Source organism: Lissotriton helveticus, chromosome 7 (assembly GCF_964261635.1).
Source record: "Lissotriton helveticus chromosome 7, aLisHel1.1, whole genome shotgun sequence".
NCBI lineage: Eukaryota > Metazoa > Chordata > Amphibia > Caudata > Salamandridae > Lissotriton > Lissotriton helveticus.
The window spans coordinates 1,859,000,340-1,859,017,358 of record NC_136068.1 but is presented as its reverse complement, the minus strand read 5'-3'; the positions used below and the strand labels follow the sequence as shown (position 1 = coordinate 1,859,017,358).

At 48.3% G+C, this 17,019-nt stretch overlaps 1 protein-coding gene across 1 annotated transcript in view; it reads right to left on the bottom strand.

The window, feature by feature from the left end:
• The window catches only part of LOC144770840 (uncharacterized), a 129,437-nt gene extending 113,752 nt beyond the window's left edge, over positions 1-15,685 (bottom strand). Inside the window, exon 1 of the mRNA XM_078655623.1 lies at positions 15,439-15,685. Coding sequence (XP_078511749.1) covers positions 15,439-15,468 — 30 coding nt within the window. The 5' untranslated portion in view covers positions 15,469-15,685. The remainder of the gene's footprint in view (positions 1-15,438) is intronic.
• Positions 15,686-17,019: the final 1,334 nt, after the last annotated feature.

The following is a 17,019-nucleotide window of genomic DNA, read 5'->3' as shown; positions in this document are numbered from 1 at the left end:
TACTAACCCCTCGCCAATTCTGGCGACGGGGTTAGCATTCCACCCTTCTAGAGGGACACGACATGCCTGTAACCTATAACCCGGTTAAAAGTCAGACAGAGCCTTAGCATCCACAAAATGGATGCTGCCACCGAGACACAAGTCTGCCCTCCTGCTGCTGGGAGTCCTCCCAGAGCAGGAGATAGGGACAAAGGGTTTCCTGCCAGGGGCGGTGCCAGCACCGTCCCAGACAGGGTTTTGTGTATTGTAGGTAGGCAGGGCTTTAGAGGAAGGTGACTGCACGTGGCACCCCGGTGCTCACTGTGCATAGGCTGGCTGGAACCAGTTCCAGGGTCACTCCAGACCCTGTGCTGGGGAAAAGCCCGCCAAGGAAGTGGGTGTAACCACCCCCCTCCTAGTCCCACCCATAGGGCAGGACTTAGTCGCGTGCCAGCCCCTTTTTACAGGATAAAGGTAGAGACTGGCCCCCTTCCAAATCAGATCATCTTTGAATCCTGAAACTACTTTCTGCGAAAGGAACTCAAGACTTCTTCCTAAGATTTCTCCCTTGTGACTAAGGAGTAGTCACCCTGCATCCGCAGGCACCATCTAAGAACACTGCGGTCTGCTGCAAGTCCTTCCTCCGGAATCCGACTGCCCAGCTCGACGAGAACCGGCTTCCCTGGCACCTCTGACCTCTACCCACCTCTACAGCCCAGCTGAGAACCGTGGGTGCGACGAGACCTCAAGGGACCGACCATCGCCAAGACTGCACGACTTCTGCACAGCAAGCCCGCCGAGTGAATTCTTGGTGAGTGCTTTGGGGTCCGAGAAGCCCCCACCCTGAGCAGCTCCAGCACCGAAGAGCAGCCACCCAGCATCTCCACGATCTGCGTGGGGCCCTTCTGCTTTTTACTGCTCACCGCGTTGTTTGGCTACTAGCCCGCTGGCTTGTGGCCTTCCTGACGACGCCCGACGACATTTCTGCTGCTGGTCTGGTTGCTCCAGACTGGCCCTTGCTCCCTCCCAGAAGAGGAGCACCCTGGACCCTCCTGGTCCACTCAAGACGCCATTTTGAGTCCACCGCGTGGGCTTGAATTAGCCAAGGCTTGTTGCCCAATCCTGGGTAACTTCGACGCCAACGACTTCATCCTTCGTGGGACAGCTCGCACCTCCATCCTGGTCGCCGACAACGCCTCCTGGTCCGAGAGACTGCAGAGTCCAGCAGCGCCCACTCACCTGACTGCGGTGACTTCGCCCGGTGCCATCCTGGTGCCCACTTAATCACTGGCTAGTGATTCAAGAACTTGGTCCCCTCTGCTTTCAGGTTTTCTTCTTCCTTGATCCAGGCTTGGATCCATCGAACTTTCCTTCACTGGTCGCCTGCCAGCAACTTCCTTCTTCCAGGCTCCTGGTCCGGCAACGAGATCCCCGACGTCTTTTCAGACCTATGCAGCTGCAGCCCCTGGGCTAGGTAACTTCGGCACTCCGGTGTCCCAGCATAGCCTCACTATCCAAGGGTCAGGATCCACTGTCGTTTTCTCCCTACCAGGTCGGGTTCGCCCGTGAACACTAACTTTGTGAATTCTAGCTTCCATAGACTTTGTCCCGCATCCCGCGTGAGAGTGCACACTCTGCACCCGAGTCCCCTGGGCCTCCTAGTAATAATCTAACGATTCCCTAGTCCAGTCCTAGCGATTCCAAAGCCTATTAGAACTGTTACTTACCTGCTAGTAATTCGCATTCCACTTTTAGCGTATATGGTTTTTCGTGCCCCTCGGGCATTTGTGTAACGTGCTAACTTAAAAGTATTTTCGTAAGAGTTTTGTTGTGTGCTTAGCACCCTGTCCTCATAAAGAGTACAGGGTTGTTGTGATTCTAATAAATACATTGTTTATTTTCATAACACTTGTGTGGTGTCCTTTCACTGGGTGTTCAAGGGGTAATGTGATGGTAAAACAGCTGGCTTAACACGCCCTCTAGAGTCTTAGCCTTAGACTGCTCGTATCCATGCTACTAGGATAGCTGGTCTATAAGGTTGACTTACAACCAATCATCAATAAGGGTTGTTTGGACTGATATATAGTGATCACTAGAATAGTGAGCACTGCACATCAGGCCAACTTCTCACATTGGTGAGCAGCGGTTGGGATTTGAGCTTGCTGTTGTTTTACCACACATGCCCTAAGAATATCTTGTGAAAGATCACATAAGTACTAAAGGTACATATAACTTAGCTTAGAATACTCTGAGTTCTACTGAACCAGCTGTTGTAGCTCCTAGGGCCTAGCACACCCTAAACTACAACTCTAGCAAGGGATCAGTAGGCAAACATATAGTGTAGGTAAGTGCACCACTTACACCTCACTAGAAAAGCATGTCGACTCAGGGGGACTCTACTGAGACTCCCCTGGTCAGCTTTGACCCTCCACAGGTCGCTTCAAGATATGCAGCTCTCAATTTTCAGGAGATGAGGCAACTCTGTGTCTCCAGGAAACTGAAGCAGGGGTCTAACCCCACCCTTCCCTTTCTGATAGGTCTCTTAGAGACATATGATGCCAGAAAGCTCTCTCAGTTACATGAGAGCATGCCAGCCTTAGAGGGAACCTCTGGGGATCCAGACCTCCCCAACACTGATTCAGCAGTTGAGGAGGAGGATCAGGAGGTACTCTCTGGGGATGAGGTAGACAAAGGTCTTGAGGTAGTCAGAAGGCTAACTAGGACCAACTTAGACTTACTTGGGCTAGGATCTGGGGGCCCCCCAGTACTAACCCGAAGTGGGCCTAACCTTGGAGTTAGGAGAGATAGATCTCTTTCTAGGGACTCCAATAGATCTCTGCACTCTAATGCCTCTTCTCAGGGGAGAAGGAATCCTCCACAGAGGAGATTTACTTCCCCTCAGAGAAAGGAGCATGAAGCTAGGATGAGACAAGCTGAACTGAGGATTGAAAGGGAAGAAATTGCCCTGGCCAAAGAGAAGCTTGCCCTGGCAAGAGAGCAGCAGATGAGTGGGCTAGCTCCCACTGGTGGCAGCAATCTCCCAAGAGATAGAGAGAAGGGTTTAGATACTAAACACCTGACTAAAATAGTGCCCCCCTTCAAGCAAGGGGATGACATCCAGAAATGGATGGCTGCTCTGGAGAGGGCCTGCACTGTGCAGAACATTCCCCAGAGTCAGTGGGCAGCTATACTGTGGCTCTCCTTTGATGGTAAAGGTAGAGATAAGCTCCTCACTACAAGAGTGGAGGATGCTAACAATTACCAAGTCCTGAAGAATACACTGGTTGATGGGTTTGGTTTAACCACTGAGCAGTACAGGCTGCTGTTCAGAGACACCCAGAAAACTCAGTCTCAGGACTGGTCTGATTTTGTGGATTGTGCCACTAAGGCTTTGGAGGGCTGGTTGCTGGGTAGCAAGGTTACAGATTACACAGGATTGTATAATCTAATGATGAGAGAACAAATTTTGAACAATTGTCAGAACCAGTTGCTGCACCAGCACCTTGTTGATTCAGATCTGACCTCTCCCCAAGAATTGGGAAAGAAGGCAGACAAATGGGTCAGGACAAGGATCAAGCAGAACCAGAACCAGAACCAGGGTGGTCAGAAGAAAGCAGACCAGAAGGGTAATGTTAAGAATGAGCAAAATGACCAGAAGTCTTCACCAGGTCCCCAACAAACCAAAGAGGGTGGGGGTCAGGCTTCCCAGAAGAAGAAGACTCAAGAAGGCCAGTCCAAAAGGTGGTGCCAGTACTGCAAAAGTAAATCTCACTGGTTTAGTGAGTGCACCAAAAGAGGAGGAGGACAAACTCCTACCACTACAGCTCCTAAAGCAACTGCACCCCCTAGTACAGTCAGTAGTGGTAGTGTCACTCCCAAGGCATTAGTTGGGTTAACCTTGGGTACTGAGGGGTCTGACAACTTAGTTGGCACACTCACTCAGGCTGTCCTTGTCTGTACAGGGGATGTGGATATGTCCCCTGAAATAAGTCCCAATACTTTGGGCAAATACAGGCAGACACCTTTGATTAATGGCAAAATGGCTCAGGCCTATAGGGACACTTGTGCCAGTGTCACCATGGTGACACCTAACTTTGTGGACCCTGGACAGATCATGCCAGGTACTGATTTCCTGGTGACCAATGCCAGCAATGTCACTACTAGTCATAGTGTGGCAATTGTGGCTTTCTCCTGGGGTGGAGTGAAGGGACAAAAGAAAGTTGTAGTCAGTTCAGACCTCCCAGTTGATTGTTTGTTGGGCAATGATTTGGAGTCATCACAATGGTCAGAAGTGGAGCAGAGGACTCACATGGAGATGTTAGGCTTGCCAGCACATGTGCTTGCTGTGACTAGGTCACAGGCCAGAAGATGCCCCACTGAACAGGTGCTGGATCCTGAAATTATGGACCAGACACCTTCCAAGAAGAAGAGCAGTAAGGGTAAGGCTTTGCCTTCCCCCTTGCCCCAGGTTGAGGATCAAGTCTCTGAGGAGGCTGATCTAGAAGAGCTGAGGGAAACTGAGCCTAAAGAGCTTGAACTTGATCAAGTTGAGTTTCTGGGCTCAGGGGGACCCTCCAGAGCAGACCTGGGGAAGGAACAGTTGAGCTGCCCTTCCCTTGAACCCCTCAGACAGCAGGCTGCTGCTGAGGCTGCAGGGAATGCCACAGGTGCCCACAGGGTATACTGGGAAGATGGACTCCTGTACTCTGAGTCAAGAGACCCCAAGCCTGGTGCAACCAGGAGGCTGGTCATCCCCTTGTCTCTGAGAGGTTTCCTTCTCACCTTGGCCCATGAGATTCCCCTTGCAGGTCATTTAGGTCAGACAAAGACTTGGGACAGGCTTGTCTCACACTTTCACTGGCCCCATATGAATGAGAATACCAAGGAGTTTTGTCGCTCATGTGTCACTTGCCAAGCCAGTGGCAAGTCAGGTGGCACAACAAAGGCCCCCCTCATACCACTACCTGTGGTGGGGGTTCCCTTTGAAAGAGTGGGGATTGACATTGTTGGTCCAATGGAACCCCAGACAGCATCAGGACACAAGTTTATACTGGTGGTGGTGGACCATGCCACCAGGTATCCTGAGGCTATTCCCCTTAGGACCACTACAGCCCCTGTAGTGGCAAGAGCCCTAGTTGGAGTGTTCTCCAGAGTGGGTTTCCCTAAGGAGGTCGTTTCTGACAGAGGTACAAACTTCATGTCAGGATATCTGACTGCCATGTGGAAAGAGTGTGGTGTGAACTACAAGTTCACCACACCCTATCATCCACAATGCAATGGGCTTGTTGAGAGATTCAACAGGACCCTGAAAGGGATGATTCATGGACTACCTGAACCTCTTAGGAGAAGATGGGATGTCCTGATCCCCTGCCTCTTGTTTGCTTACAGAGAGGTCCCACAGAAGGGGGTTGGCTACAGCCCTTTTGAGCTTCTGTATGGGCATCCTGTAAGAGGACCCCTGTGTTTGGTGAAGGAAGGATGGGAGAGACCTCTCAAAAAGCCTGCAACCAACATAGTGGACTATGTACTTGGTCTCCGCTCCAGGATGGCTGAGTATATGGAGAAGGCATCTAAAAACCTTGAGGCCAGCCAGGAACTTCAAAAAGCTTGGCATGACCAAAAGGCTGTACTGACTGTGTACCAGCCAGGACAGAAGGTGTGGGTGCTGGAGCCAGTGGCCCCAGCAGCTCTGAAAGACAAATGGTCTGGGCCCCACACCATCATTGAGCAAAAGGGAGAGGTTACCTACTTGGTGGACCTTGGAACTCCCAGGAGCCCTCTCAGAGTGCTCCATGTTAACAGGCTCAAGGCATATGTTGACAGGAAGGACATGAGCTTGCTCATGGCCACAGATGAGGGACAGGAGGAAGAGAGTGACCCTCTCCCAGACCTGCTCACTCAGAATCCTGATGATGGGTCAGTTGATGGTGTTGTCTTTTGTGGCAGCCTCACTGAACATCAGCAACAGGATTGCAGGCAAGTTCTGCAATCCTTTCGACATATGTTCTCTCTGACACCCAGCCAAACTGATTGGTGTACCCATGATGTTGACACTGGAGACAGTCTGCCTGTCAAGAGTAAAATCTACAGGCAGCCTGATCATGTTAGAGACTGCATCAAAACTGAAGTGCAGAAAATGTTGGAACTGGGAGTCATTGAGCCCTCAGATAGCCCTTGGGCTAGCCCAGTAGTTCTAGTGCCAAAGCCTCACACCCAGGGTGGTAAGAGAGAGATGAGGTTTTGCGTAGACTACAGAGGCCTCAATGCAGTCACTAAGACTGATGCCCACCCAATACCAAGAGCAGATGAGCTTATAGATAGATTGGCTTCTGCCAACTTCTTAAGCACATTTGATTTGACAGCTGGGTATTGGCAAATCAGGTTAGCTGAGGAAGCCAAACCTAAGACAGCATTTTCTACCCCTGGAGGGCATTATCAATTTGTGGTAATGCCCTTTGGACTGAAAAATGCACCTGCCACCTTCCAAAGGTTGGTGAATCGAGTCCTCACTGGGCTGGATGACTTCTGTGCAGCTTATCTTGACGATATTGCTGTCTTTAGCTCCACCTGGGAGGATCACCTGGTCCACCTGAGGAAAGTGTTAGAGGCCCTGCAAAAGGCAGGCCTCACTATCAAGGCCACAAAGTGCCAGATAGGGCAGTCACAGGTTGTATACCTGGGCCACCTTGTAGGTGGAGGCCAGGTTCAGCCACTGGAGAGTAAGATACAGGCCATCAAGGACTGGACTCCTCCAATCACCCAGACTCAGGTTCGAGCTTTCTTGGGCCTGACTGGGTACTATAGGAAGTTTGTCAGAAATTATGGGTCCATAGTGACCCCCCTTAATGACCTGACAAGCAAAAAGATGCCAAAGAAAGTTCAGTGGACAGCAAGCTGTCAGAAAGCATTCAATGACCTAAAGCAGGCCATGTGCACAGCACCTATCCTCAAGAGTCCAGATTACTCCAAGCCATTCATTGTCCAAACAGATGCTTCTGAGTTGGGTGTGGGAGCTGTTCTGTCTCAACTGAATTTTGATGGTAATGATCAGCCTATTGCTTTCATTAGTAGGAGGTTGACACCCAGAGAGAAAAATTGGTCAGCTATTGAGAGGGAGGCCTTTGCTGTGGTCTGGGCCCTGAAGAAGCTGAGGGCCTACTTGTTTGGCACTCACTTCACCATTCAGACAGACCATAAGCCCCTCTTGTGGCTAAATCAGATGAAGGGTGAAAACCCCAAACTGCTTAGGTGGTCCATTTCCCTACAGGGGATGGATTTTACAGTGGAGCATAGACCTGGGACTGATCACAGCAATGCTGATGGGCTCTCCAGGTATTTCCACTTAGAGCAAGAAGACTCACCTGGTCAAGGTTAGCTTATTGTCCCAAAGTTTGGGGGGGGGTCATGTAGGAGAGTAGGGTCTGCAATCCTATGATCACCCAGATTTTTGCTTTTTGCTGCACTGGTTTACGACTTTCCCTGGCTGTGGGCCTGCTAATCAGACCCACAGCCTAGCTGTTCTCTCTATCCAAATTGTACCCAGGTACTGAATTGGCACTGGGCCCTCTCCAAGTCCCTGTACCCAGGGCTGAGGTGCACCCAGAAGTCTCCCAGGGGCTGAAGCACGTATTGTGCCACCCCTGGATTGACTAACTAAAACTGACACAACTGGCTGCACGACAGCTGGGGCAAGGTGGTGTACTCACCCTTTGCTTTAGATATAGTATACCTATATCTAACCCTAAAATGGACACACAGATCTCCTATCAGTCACTCCTATGGCAGGCCTTAACAATCCTGAAGGCAGAGTGCTTGGAATCGTGTGAGATGGTGCTCTGGCATGAGCTGAGCCTGTCTGCGGCTTTCGGGATCCATCCCTTAGCCGTTTCCATGATATCGCATACCATATACTCTTAAGTGCATTATAATCCTCGCGGTTATGTGCCAACTCTGGTATCGCTTTATCAAAACATGTCGAGTAAGGTGTCATACGAATTGGAATACTAACCCCTCGCCAATTCTGGCGACGGGGTTAGCATTCCACCCTTCTAGAGGGACACGACATGCCTGTAACCTATAACCCGGTTAAAAGTCAGACAGAGCCTTAGCATCCACAAAATGGATGCTGCCACCGAGACACAAGTCTGCCCTCCTGCTGCTGGGAGTCCTCCCAGAGCAGGAGATAGGGACAAAGGGTTTCCTGCCAGGGGCGGTGCCAGCACCGTCCCAGACAGGGTTTTGTGTATTGTAGGTAGGCAGGGCTTTAGAGGAAGGTGACTGCACGTGGCACCCCGGTGCTCACTGTGCATAGGCTGGCTGGAACCAGTTCCAGGGTCACTCCAGACCCTGTGCTGGGGAAAAGCCCGCCAAGGAAGTGGGTGTAACCACCCCCCTCCTAGTCCCACCCATAGGGCAGGACTTAGTCGCGTGCCAGCCCCTTTTTACAGGATAAAGGTAGAGACTGGCCCCCTTCCAAATCAGATCATCTTTGAATCCTGAAACTACTTTCTGCGAAAGGAACTCAAGACTTCTTCCTAAGATTTCTCCCTTGTGACTAAGGAGTAGTCACCCTGCATCCGCAGGCACCATCTAAGAACACTGCGGTCTGCTGCAAGTCCTTCCTCCGGAATCCGACTGCCCAGCTCGACGAGAACCGGCTTCCCTGGCACCTCTGACCTCTACCCACCTCTACAGCCCAGCTGAGAACCGTGGGTGCGACGAGACCTCAAGGGACCGACCATCGCCAAGACTGCACGACTTCTGCACAGCAAGCCCGCCGAGTGAATTCTTGGTGAGTGCTTTGGGGTCCGAGAAGCCCCCACCCTGAGCAGCTCCAGCACCGAAGAGCAGCCCCCCAGCATCTCCACGATCTGCGTGGGGCCCTTCTGCTTTTTACTGCTCACCGCGTTGTTTGGCTACTAGCCCGCTGGCTTGTGGCCTTCCTGACGACGCCCGACGACATTTCTGCTGCTGGTCTGGTTGCTCCAGACTGGCCCTTGCTCCCTCCCAGAAGAGGAGCACCCTGGACCCTCCTGGTCCACTCAAGACGCCATTTTGAGTCCACCGCGTGGGCTTGAATTAGCCAAGGCTTGTTGCCCAATCCTGGGTAACTTCGACGCCAACGACTTCATCCTTCGTGGGACAGCTCGCACCTCCATCCTGGTCGCCGACAACGCCTCCTGGTCCGAGAGACTGCAGAGTCCAGCAGCGCCCACTCACCTGACTGCGGTGACTTCGCCCGGTGCCATCCTGGTGCCCACTTAATCACTGGCTAGTGATTCAAGAACTTGGTCCCCTCTGCTTTCAGGTTTTCTTCTTCCTTGATCCAGGCTTGGATCCATCGAACTTTCCTTCACTGGTCGCCTGCCAGCAACTTCCTTCTTCCAGGCTCCTGGTCCGGCAACGAGATCCCCGACGTCTTTTCAGACCTATGCAGCTGCAGCCCCTGGGCTAGGTAACTTCGGCACTCCGGTGTCCCAGCATAGCCTCACTATCCAAGGGTCAGGATCCACTGTCGTTTTCTCCCTACCAGGTCGGGTTCGCCCGTGAACACTAACTTTGTGAATTCTAGCTTCCATAGACTTTGTCCCGCATCCCGCGTGAGAGTGCACACTCTGCACCCGAGTCCCCTGGGCCTCCTAGTAATAATCTAACGATTCCCTAGTCCAGTCCTAGCGATTCCAAAGCCTATTAGAACTGTTACTTACCTGCTAGTAATTCGCATTCCACTTTTAGCGTATATGGTTTTTCGTGCCCCTCGGGCATTTGTGTAACGTGGTAACTTAAAAGTATTTTCGTAAGAGTTTTGTTGTGTGCTTAGCACCCTGTCCTCATAAAGAGTACAGGGTTGTTGTGATTCTAATAAATACATTGTTTATTTTCATAACACTTGTGTGGTGTCCTTTCACTGGGTGTTCAAGGGGTAATGTGATGGTAAAACAGCTGGCTTAACACGCCCTCTAGAGTCTTAGCCTTAGACTGCTCGTATCCATGCTACTAGGATAGCTGGTCTATAAGGTTGACTTACAACCAATCATCAATAAGGGTTGTTTGGACTGATATATAGTGATCACTAGAATAGTGAGCACTGCACATCAGGCCAACTTCTCACAGGGTGTAATTAGATTTTGAGGTAAAAGACACCGGACAGCATCCTTCTCCACTCACTGACCCCCAGTGTCATGTAACGGGACCTCCTCAACAAGCTCCTGAGGCCAGCTCTAGCCCCTCTGCAGACTCCAGTGAATTTGGAAACAGACCTGTGGGGGCGCAGCTTTCCATTTTCAGTTTGGTGAAGAGATGGGGTGTAATTAGATTTTGAGGTAAAAGACACCTCGCTATGTGACTCCACCCTGGGGTCTGGTGATCTCGGACCTACACTCAATCCACTGACCCACACTCAATCCACTGACCCATACAAATAACATCTGAATAATAGTAGACAACCAGCTCGATAGGACAGGCGAAGTGAACAAAGACCCTGCCTACTGTTTTATTTATTTATTTATTTATTTATGCGTTTTATATAGCGCAGACTTTACCCGAAGGTGGCAGAGCGCTTCACAAACATGAGGAAAAATTGCAAGTCAGCATGTTACAAAAGCAAACGTTACATAACATAAGGCAATAGTGACAATTGTGCATGTATCAAGAGCAAAAAAAATACAAGAGGTAGCAAACGATACCTTACAAGAGGAAAAAAAGTGACGTGTGTATGTTACAAAAGCGTACAAAGTAGAAATAGAGGTATGCACTAAATGGGAGATACTCAAAATACAAGAACAAACGTTACGTATCAGTATCAAAAACTTTTATTCGATTAACACTTAGTAATCATAAAAAGTACATCATACAATTTAAGTAAGATTTACATTAAAACACATTAGTACATTGCAAAGTGATGTTTAAAAACTTTGTATAAAACCAGTGCACACATTGAATCTAATAAACATGAAATCAGAGGGACGGTAACCCAATTTTACTACGTGCCTTCAAACAAAATTTTAAGAAAAGAGCAACGTTTTTGGCTACATATTGGGAGTCTACTAGTTGGAGTGCCAGAAAGGCTGGGCGACAGGTCCTCAACCCCATTTGGCGGAGAAGAGGGATAATCCAACGCTTACGTGGTTGCTCGTAATATCGGCAAAACAGAGTGAGGTGGATAGTCGATTGGGAAGATACACGGGCATTTGATCAAGTCGTGAGACCAGTTTGACTCAGTGGGGAAAGTAACAAGACGAAAAAATAAGTTAAAACAAAACCTGGTTAGTACATATTTCTCAAAATTGGAAAGATAAAAAGTAAGATAAGGCTGAATACCAGGGGAGACTTGGACCATTAGTACTTGCACGTTAGTTTGCTTGGAAACTTCGCTGGAGAGGCGAAGTTCCCTTAGATGATTTAAGCAAAGATTTTTTAAAGCACCTCTGCTGATATCAGCTGATGAGGAGGGCTCCGTGAAGTAGGATGTACGATTCAGGTCCTTTAAGAAATTGGAAACGTACAATAACCATGGGATTTTTTTCCAGGACTCCATGGATAGACAATCAGATATCAAAGAACGAGTTAAGTCGTTACGTAACATGAGGCAATGGTGGCAGTTGTACATGTATCAAGAGCAAACAAAGTACAAGAGGTAGAAATCGATACATTACAAGAGGGAAAGTGACGTGTGCATGTTACAAAGGAGTACACAATAGAAGTAGAAGTATAGTACTGCAATAAATGGCAGACTCTCAAATCACAAGAACACATTGGGAAGGCACTTCTATAGTCATGTAGAACAGAGTTTTCTATAATGGAAGGACTTCCTTCAGATGATATAAATTTGGAAGTGTCTTTGAAGGAGGAGAGCTTTGAGGTCAGTGTTGAAGGCCTGTTGCCACACACTCATGGAGATTTTCAAGTGGCTTCCATTCAAAGCCAGCTGAACCGTCCCTCAGGCCCTCACCACCAGCAAGGTGGACTAAGGCGGCGCACTTTACATAGGAATCTAAGAGCAAATGACCTGCACTGCCAGGTGCACACCCAGACTTTTAAGTGCACCCTTATCACCCTGCACCGCAAAGAGCTCCACTAGCTATCCATCCATGGACAGGCAATCTTCAGGTCCACATGCACACACACAAAGGTGTAGTAATCACTCAGAGGTATGTAAGTGTGAGAACAATTGATTTATTGACTGTCCATCTCCACAGCTTCCAGACTACTACAAAAGGGCTGCACCAGTGCTTTAAATGGGAAGTACTGTCCGGTACTGAGTACCAGCATTTTTTTATTTTGAGAGGGAGAGTCACTGCACTTCTCATGAGAAATGCAATATGTTTAATTAGAGAGTCCCGGCACTTCTCAGAAACAAGCAGGTACTATGGTACAGAGTACCTGCACTTCTATTTTTCCATTTCAAGCACTGGTCTGCACACCACCAGCCTCACCAACCTCAACAATCAACATCTGCACAACACCAGCCTCACCAACCTCAACAATCAACATCTGCACACCAGTCTCATCAACATCTGTACCACACCAGCGTCACCAACCTCAATCAACATCTGCACACTGTCATGTCCTGATAAGGGGGGCGACCGACAGTAGGGCGTTAGGACCCTGTGGGTCCTATGGGAGAGTGACCAGGTCGTCACCGGACACCAGTTCCGGTGACGGGACAGGAAGAGGACACACAATGACCAGGACAGGGACGAGGACGGACGCACTGACGAATAGCTGTACAATATGCTAATAAAGGATAAACCCTACTAACCTGTGTCCTGTGCTTGATGTGCCGCCCAGCGAATGGCTACAACATGACACTGGCGACGAGGGAAAGAAACGGATCGACGTGTGTTCAGCACCATCGTGAAAAAAAGAGGTGCGCACCCTGGATGCGCCGCAAGGAGATGGAAGACGGGAAGAGCGACGCGGGAGCCCACCAGACAACGACGGTGGAAAGATGCAGCAGAGTGCGGTAAGCGCTGAGAACAAGCGCGGGCCTTTGAAAAGAAGGCGCGAGGTCCCGCGAGAGCTTAGGAGTCTCGGCGGCCATCACTAAGTCAGGCGGCTGAGCCAATGAAAGTGGGAAACAAATGAGGAGGCCATCATGAGGTCAGGAAAAGCGAGATTTCGATCGCGAAATCTCGCGAGAGAACGGAGGCCATTTTAAATGGGACATTGGAGAAAGAAGCCATAAGAAACAGCGGGGCTGCCATTTCAAGGCCAGGCGAAGACAAAAATAAGTGAAAGAGCATTAAAGAAGAGACAATTAAAGAACACGAAAAAAAAAAAAAGGTAAACAGAGGGAGAAAGGGACTAAAGATCCCCACAACAAAACAACAAAGAAGAAAAACAAGGGGCAAAAGAAGATAAAAGAGAAGAAATAAGTACAAAGACAATTAATGAAAAAGGAGCACAACATAGCATACAGAAAGAAATAGAGACTCAAGAAATGATCAAAGGACAGAACAGAGCAGCCATTTCAAAGCCAGGCAAAGGGCAAAGAAGAAGAAGAACATAAGACAAGGTGAATTAAGGAGAACGCGAGCAAGAAGAAAAGATAGAAAGAAAAAAGAAGATAAAGAAGAAAAGAAAGATAAGCACGGAAAAAGGCCTGAAAAGGGAGACAAAGGAAATAAATGTCTTGATTGAAGAATAAAGGATAAATAGCGGGCAAAAGAGCGCACAAGTGGAAAAAGAGCAATAAGAAAAAGAAAGAAGACAGTGCAATAAGAGAAGAGAAAAGAAAACAAAAAGGAAAGAAAGCAGAACAACAAAGAGAAATAAAAGGACAAAGATTGCAAAAGGACAAGGAAAGAGCAAAAGAGAAGTTACAAGGCAATAAAGAAAAGAAGAAAGAAGAAAGAGGAGTAAAATAACGAGGAAAGAAGGGACAAAAGAAACAGAAAAGAGAGAAAAAGGAGACACAAAGACAACAAAAGAGACACAAGAAAAGGAGAAGAACAGGAGAAGAAGAAAAAAAGGACACAAAAGGGACACAAGAGAAAAGGACAAGGAGAACCTAGCAAAGGCTAAAAGGACAAGGAGAATAACAGAATAAGAAGAAGGAAAAAGGATACAAAAGAGACACAAGAGAAAAGGACAAGGAGAGCCTAGAAAAGGCTAAAAGGACAAGGAGAATAACAGGAGAAGAAGAAAAAAAAAAGGACACAAAAGAGACACAAGAGAAAAGGGCAAGGAGAGCCTAGAAAAGGCTAAAAGGACAAGGAGAGCCTAGAAAAGGCTAAAAGGACAGTGAGAATAACAGAAGAAGAAGAAGAAAAAAAAGGACACAAAGGGACACCAGAGAAAAGGACAAGGAGAGCCTAGAAAAGGCTAAAAAGACAAGGAGAGCCTAGAAAAGGCTAAAAGGACAAGGAGAATAACAGGAGAAGAAAAAAAAAAGGACACAAAAGGGACACAAGAGAAAAGGACAAGGAGAGCCTAGAAAAGGCTAAAAGGATAAGGAGAATAACAGGAGAAGAAGAAGAAAAAAAAAAGGCTAAAAGGACAAGGAGAGCCTAGAAAAAAGGGGTAAAAAGGAGCAACACGCAAAGACATACCGCAGGAGAAAGAACAGCAAAAAGAAAGGACAAAGACATTCAATGAGCAAAGTGGACAAGCGCCACCAGGGAAATAAAGGAAAGAGGCACCGCAGGGCCAGGACTAATGATAACGGCTGTCTACGACAAACAACGAATAACAAGAAAGAGATAGCATTTCAAGGACAAAGAAGGCGGAGAAAGAAGAAATGGCAGCGACAACTGCAGCCACATGGAAGGCAGAAGATAGAGGACAAGGAAGCGATGGAGACACTAGATTCACGAAGGGCATGCAGTAAACAACAGAGACTCATTGAAGAAATGTATAATGACAAGTACTCTCTCTCTCTCTCTCTCTCTCTCTCTCTTTTCGTTCTTTCCCCTTCATTAATGTACCTGTGAATGTGGACTGTCAATGGTGGGCGACAGTGATTATGATAAATGTGTCATGAACATTTGTTTGCAACAAGGGGGGAGATGTCATGTCCTGATAAGGGGGGCGACCGACAGTAGGGCGTTAGGACCCTGTGGGTCCTATGGGAGAGTGACCAGGTCGTCACCGGACACCAGTTCCGGTGACGGGACAGGAAGAGGACACACAATGACCAGGACAGGGACGAGGACGGACGCACTGACGAGTAGCTGTACAATATGCTAATAAAGGATAAACCCTACTAACCTGCGTCCTGTGCTTGATGTGCCGCCCAGCGAATGGCTACAACATGACACACACCAGCCTCACCAACCTCAACAATCAACATCTGCACACCAGCCTCACCAACCTCAACAATCAACATCTGCACAACACCAGCGTCACCAACCTCAACAATCAACATCCACAGACCTACCCAACATGAGCAAGGCTGATGATGACAACTCTGACCGAGGATTTACAATATATGCACCATATAGATTAAACAGTGCTCACCTGCGCGGTCTCTTTTCGGGACATTTTCATTGAGCACTGACAGGTGAGCTCCCTGGCCAGAGAGCTGGTGGTTTTCCAGGAGAGACAAGAATAGATCTCAGGGGGCAGGAGTCGGTAGAGCAGACAGGTGCCCGACAGGGCCGACCGAGGAAGCCCCGTGCCCGGAGGACGCGGGTTCGAGGGCCCCGTCCGCGGGGTGAGGATCTTCCAAGTCAACAAGCTCTTGCAAGCTACTACTTCCAGGTGTGTGAAATGACGTGCGCATGCGCAGACTAACAGTCGGCTCCATCGCGCATGCGCCGCTGAATGTTCTGAAGCGCTCCTGCTGGTGGGCGGGGTCTCTCGCTCACGTGCAGACAGAAGCGTCACCCAAACAAACACCGGGCCGCGCGCGGGCTGTCAGACCAGCACGCGCCGCCCCAGGGAAACATCAGCATTCCATAGGCGGCTCGCAATCGCGCCGAACAGGGACAGCGCGGCTTTTCTTTTCATTACGGTTGTGTTGCAATTTCTTTTTTTACAGGTCCGTCCTTGAGAAAGAAACCGTTCTTTTGTTCATGATTATTTCGGATTCCAAACGGAATTGAAAATTATTTCGTGTAACATCCTGTCCATTATTTTCAGCATTGCAATTCCGACCTTATGTTGGACTAGTACAAACTGCGCTAAAATACTTTTAACGTGCATTCTCATAGTATTTGCTGTTTGCATTATAAAGGGGGAAAATGTTTAGATTTCGTATTTTTTCCATTTATTTTTCATTGACAATGATATTAAATGCCGCTTGTGTCTGTAAAATACTCTCGAGGTGCCGTCCCAAAAAAACACCAAACTTTCTCATCATCATCATCAGATTACTTTATTCGGTATAAAAACAATACCATACAAAGTGCATAAAAAAGACATTTGTATCATAAAAAGTTACATAGAAGTTAGAAAACGATCATAAAAACAAATACATTAAAAAGTCTTCCAGGCCTTAGCAAAGTCATATTTATAAATAATTTATGCAGTGCAAACAGAAATCCTGAGGAATGTTGGATGCGACCGCACATTCATTCATCTAGCGGAGATCTAGCGGAGATCATCAATGGTTAATCTTCACCTCTAGTATTCCTCAATCTCGCGGCCGATCTTAAAAAGTTTACTGTGCAAAATAGTGTCAATGGGTCTGCTGACAATTTCAGAAATAAAAGTGCCACCTTTGCCTGGTCAAATCTACCTTGCCTTAAAATTGCTTTTAAAAACATTGTCCGTGGGTACGAATAAAAGGGGCATAATAAAACAAAGTGGAGAGTGTCCTGCGGGGACCTCTGGTCGCAACCGCACCTTCCCTTAAACTTTCTCATCAAACAGTCGAAATTCCCCAAAGCCCTACCGTATACCACCTTCCTATTCAGTGGCAAAAACAAGTTCTCCTATTTTAGTGCCTGAGGTCTCCACGCTGGTCGTTGCAGAGAACACTCACTGCAAAAAAGCATATGGGGGCCATGTTTATGAGCCCCCTCGAAGCAAAGGTAGAATCAGATTTATGAAGCCACACAAGGCCACCTTGCGTGGTCCTGAGTGGCTTCCTAAATC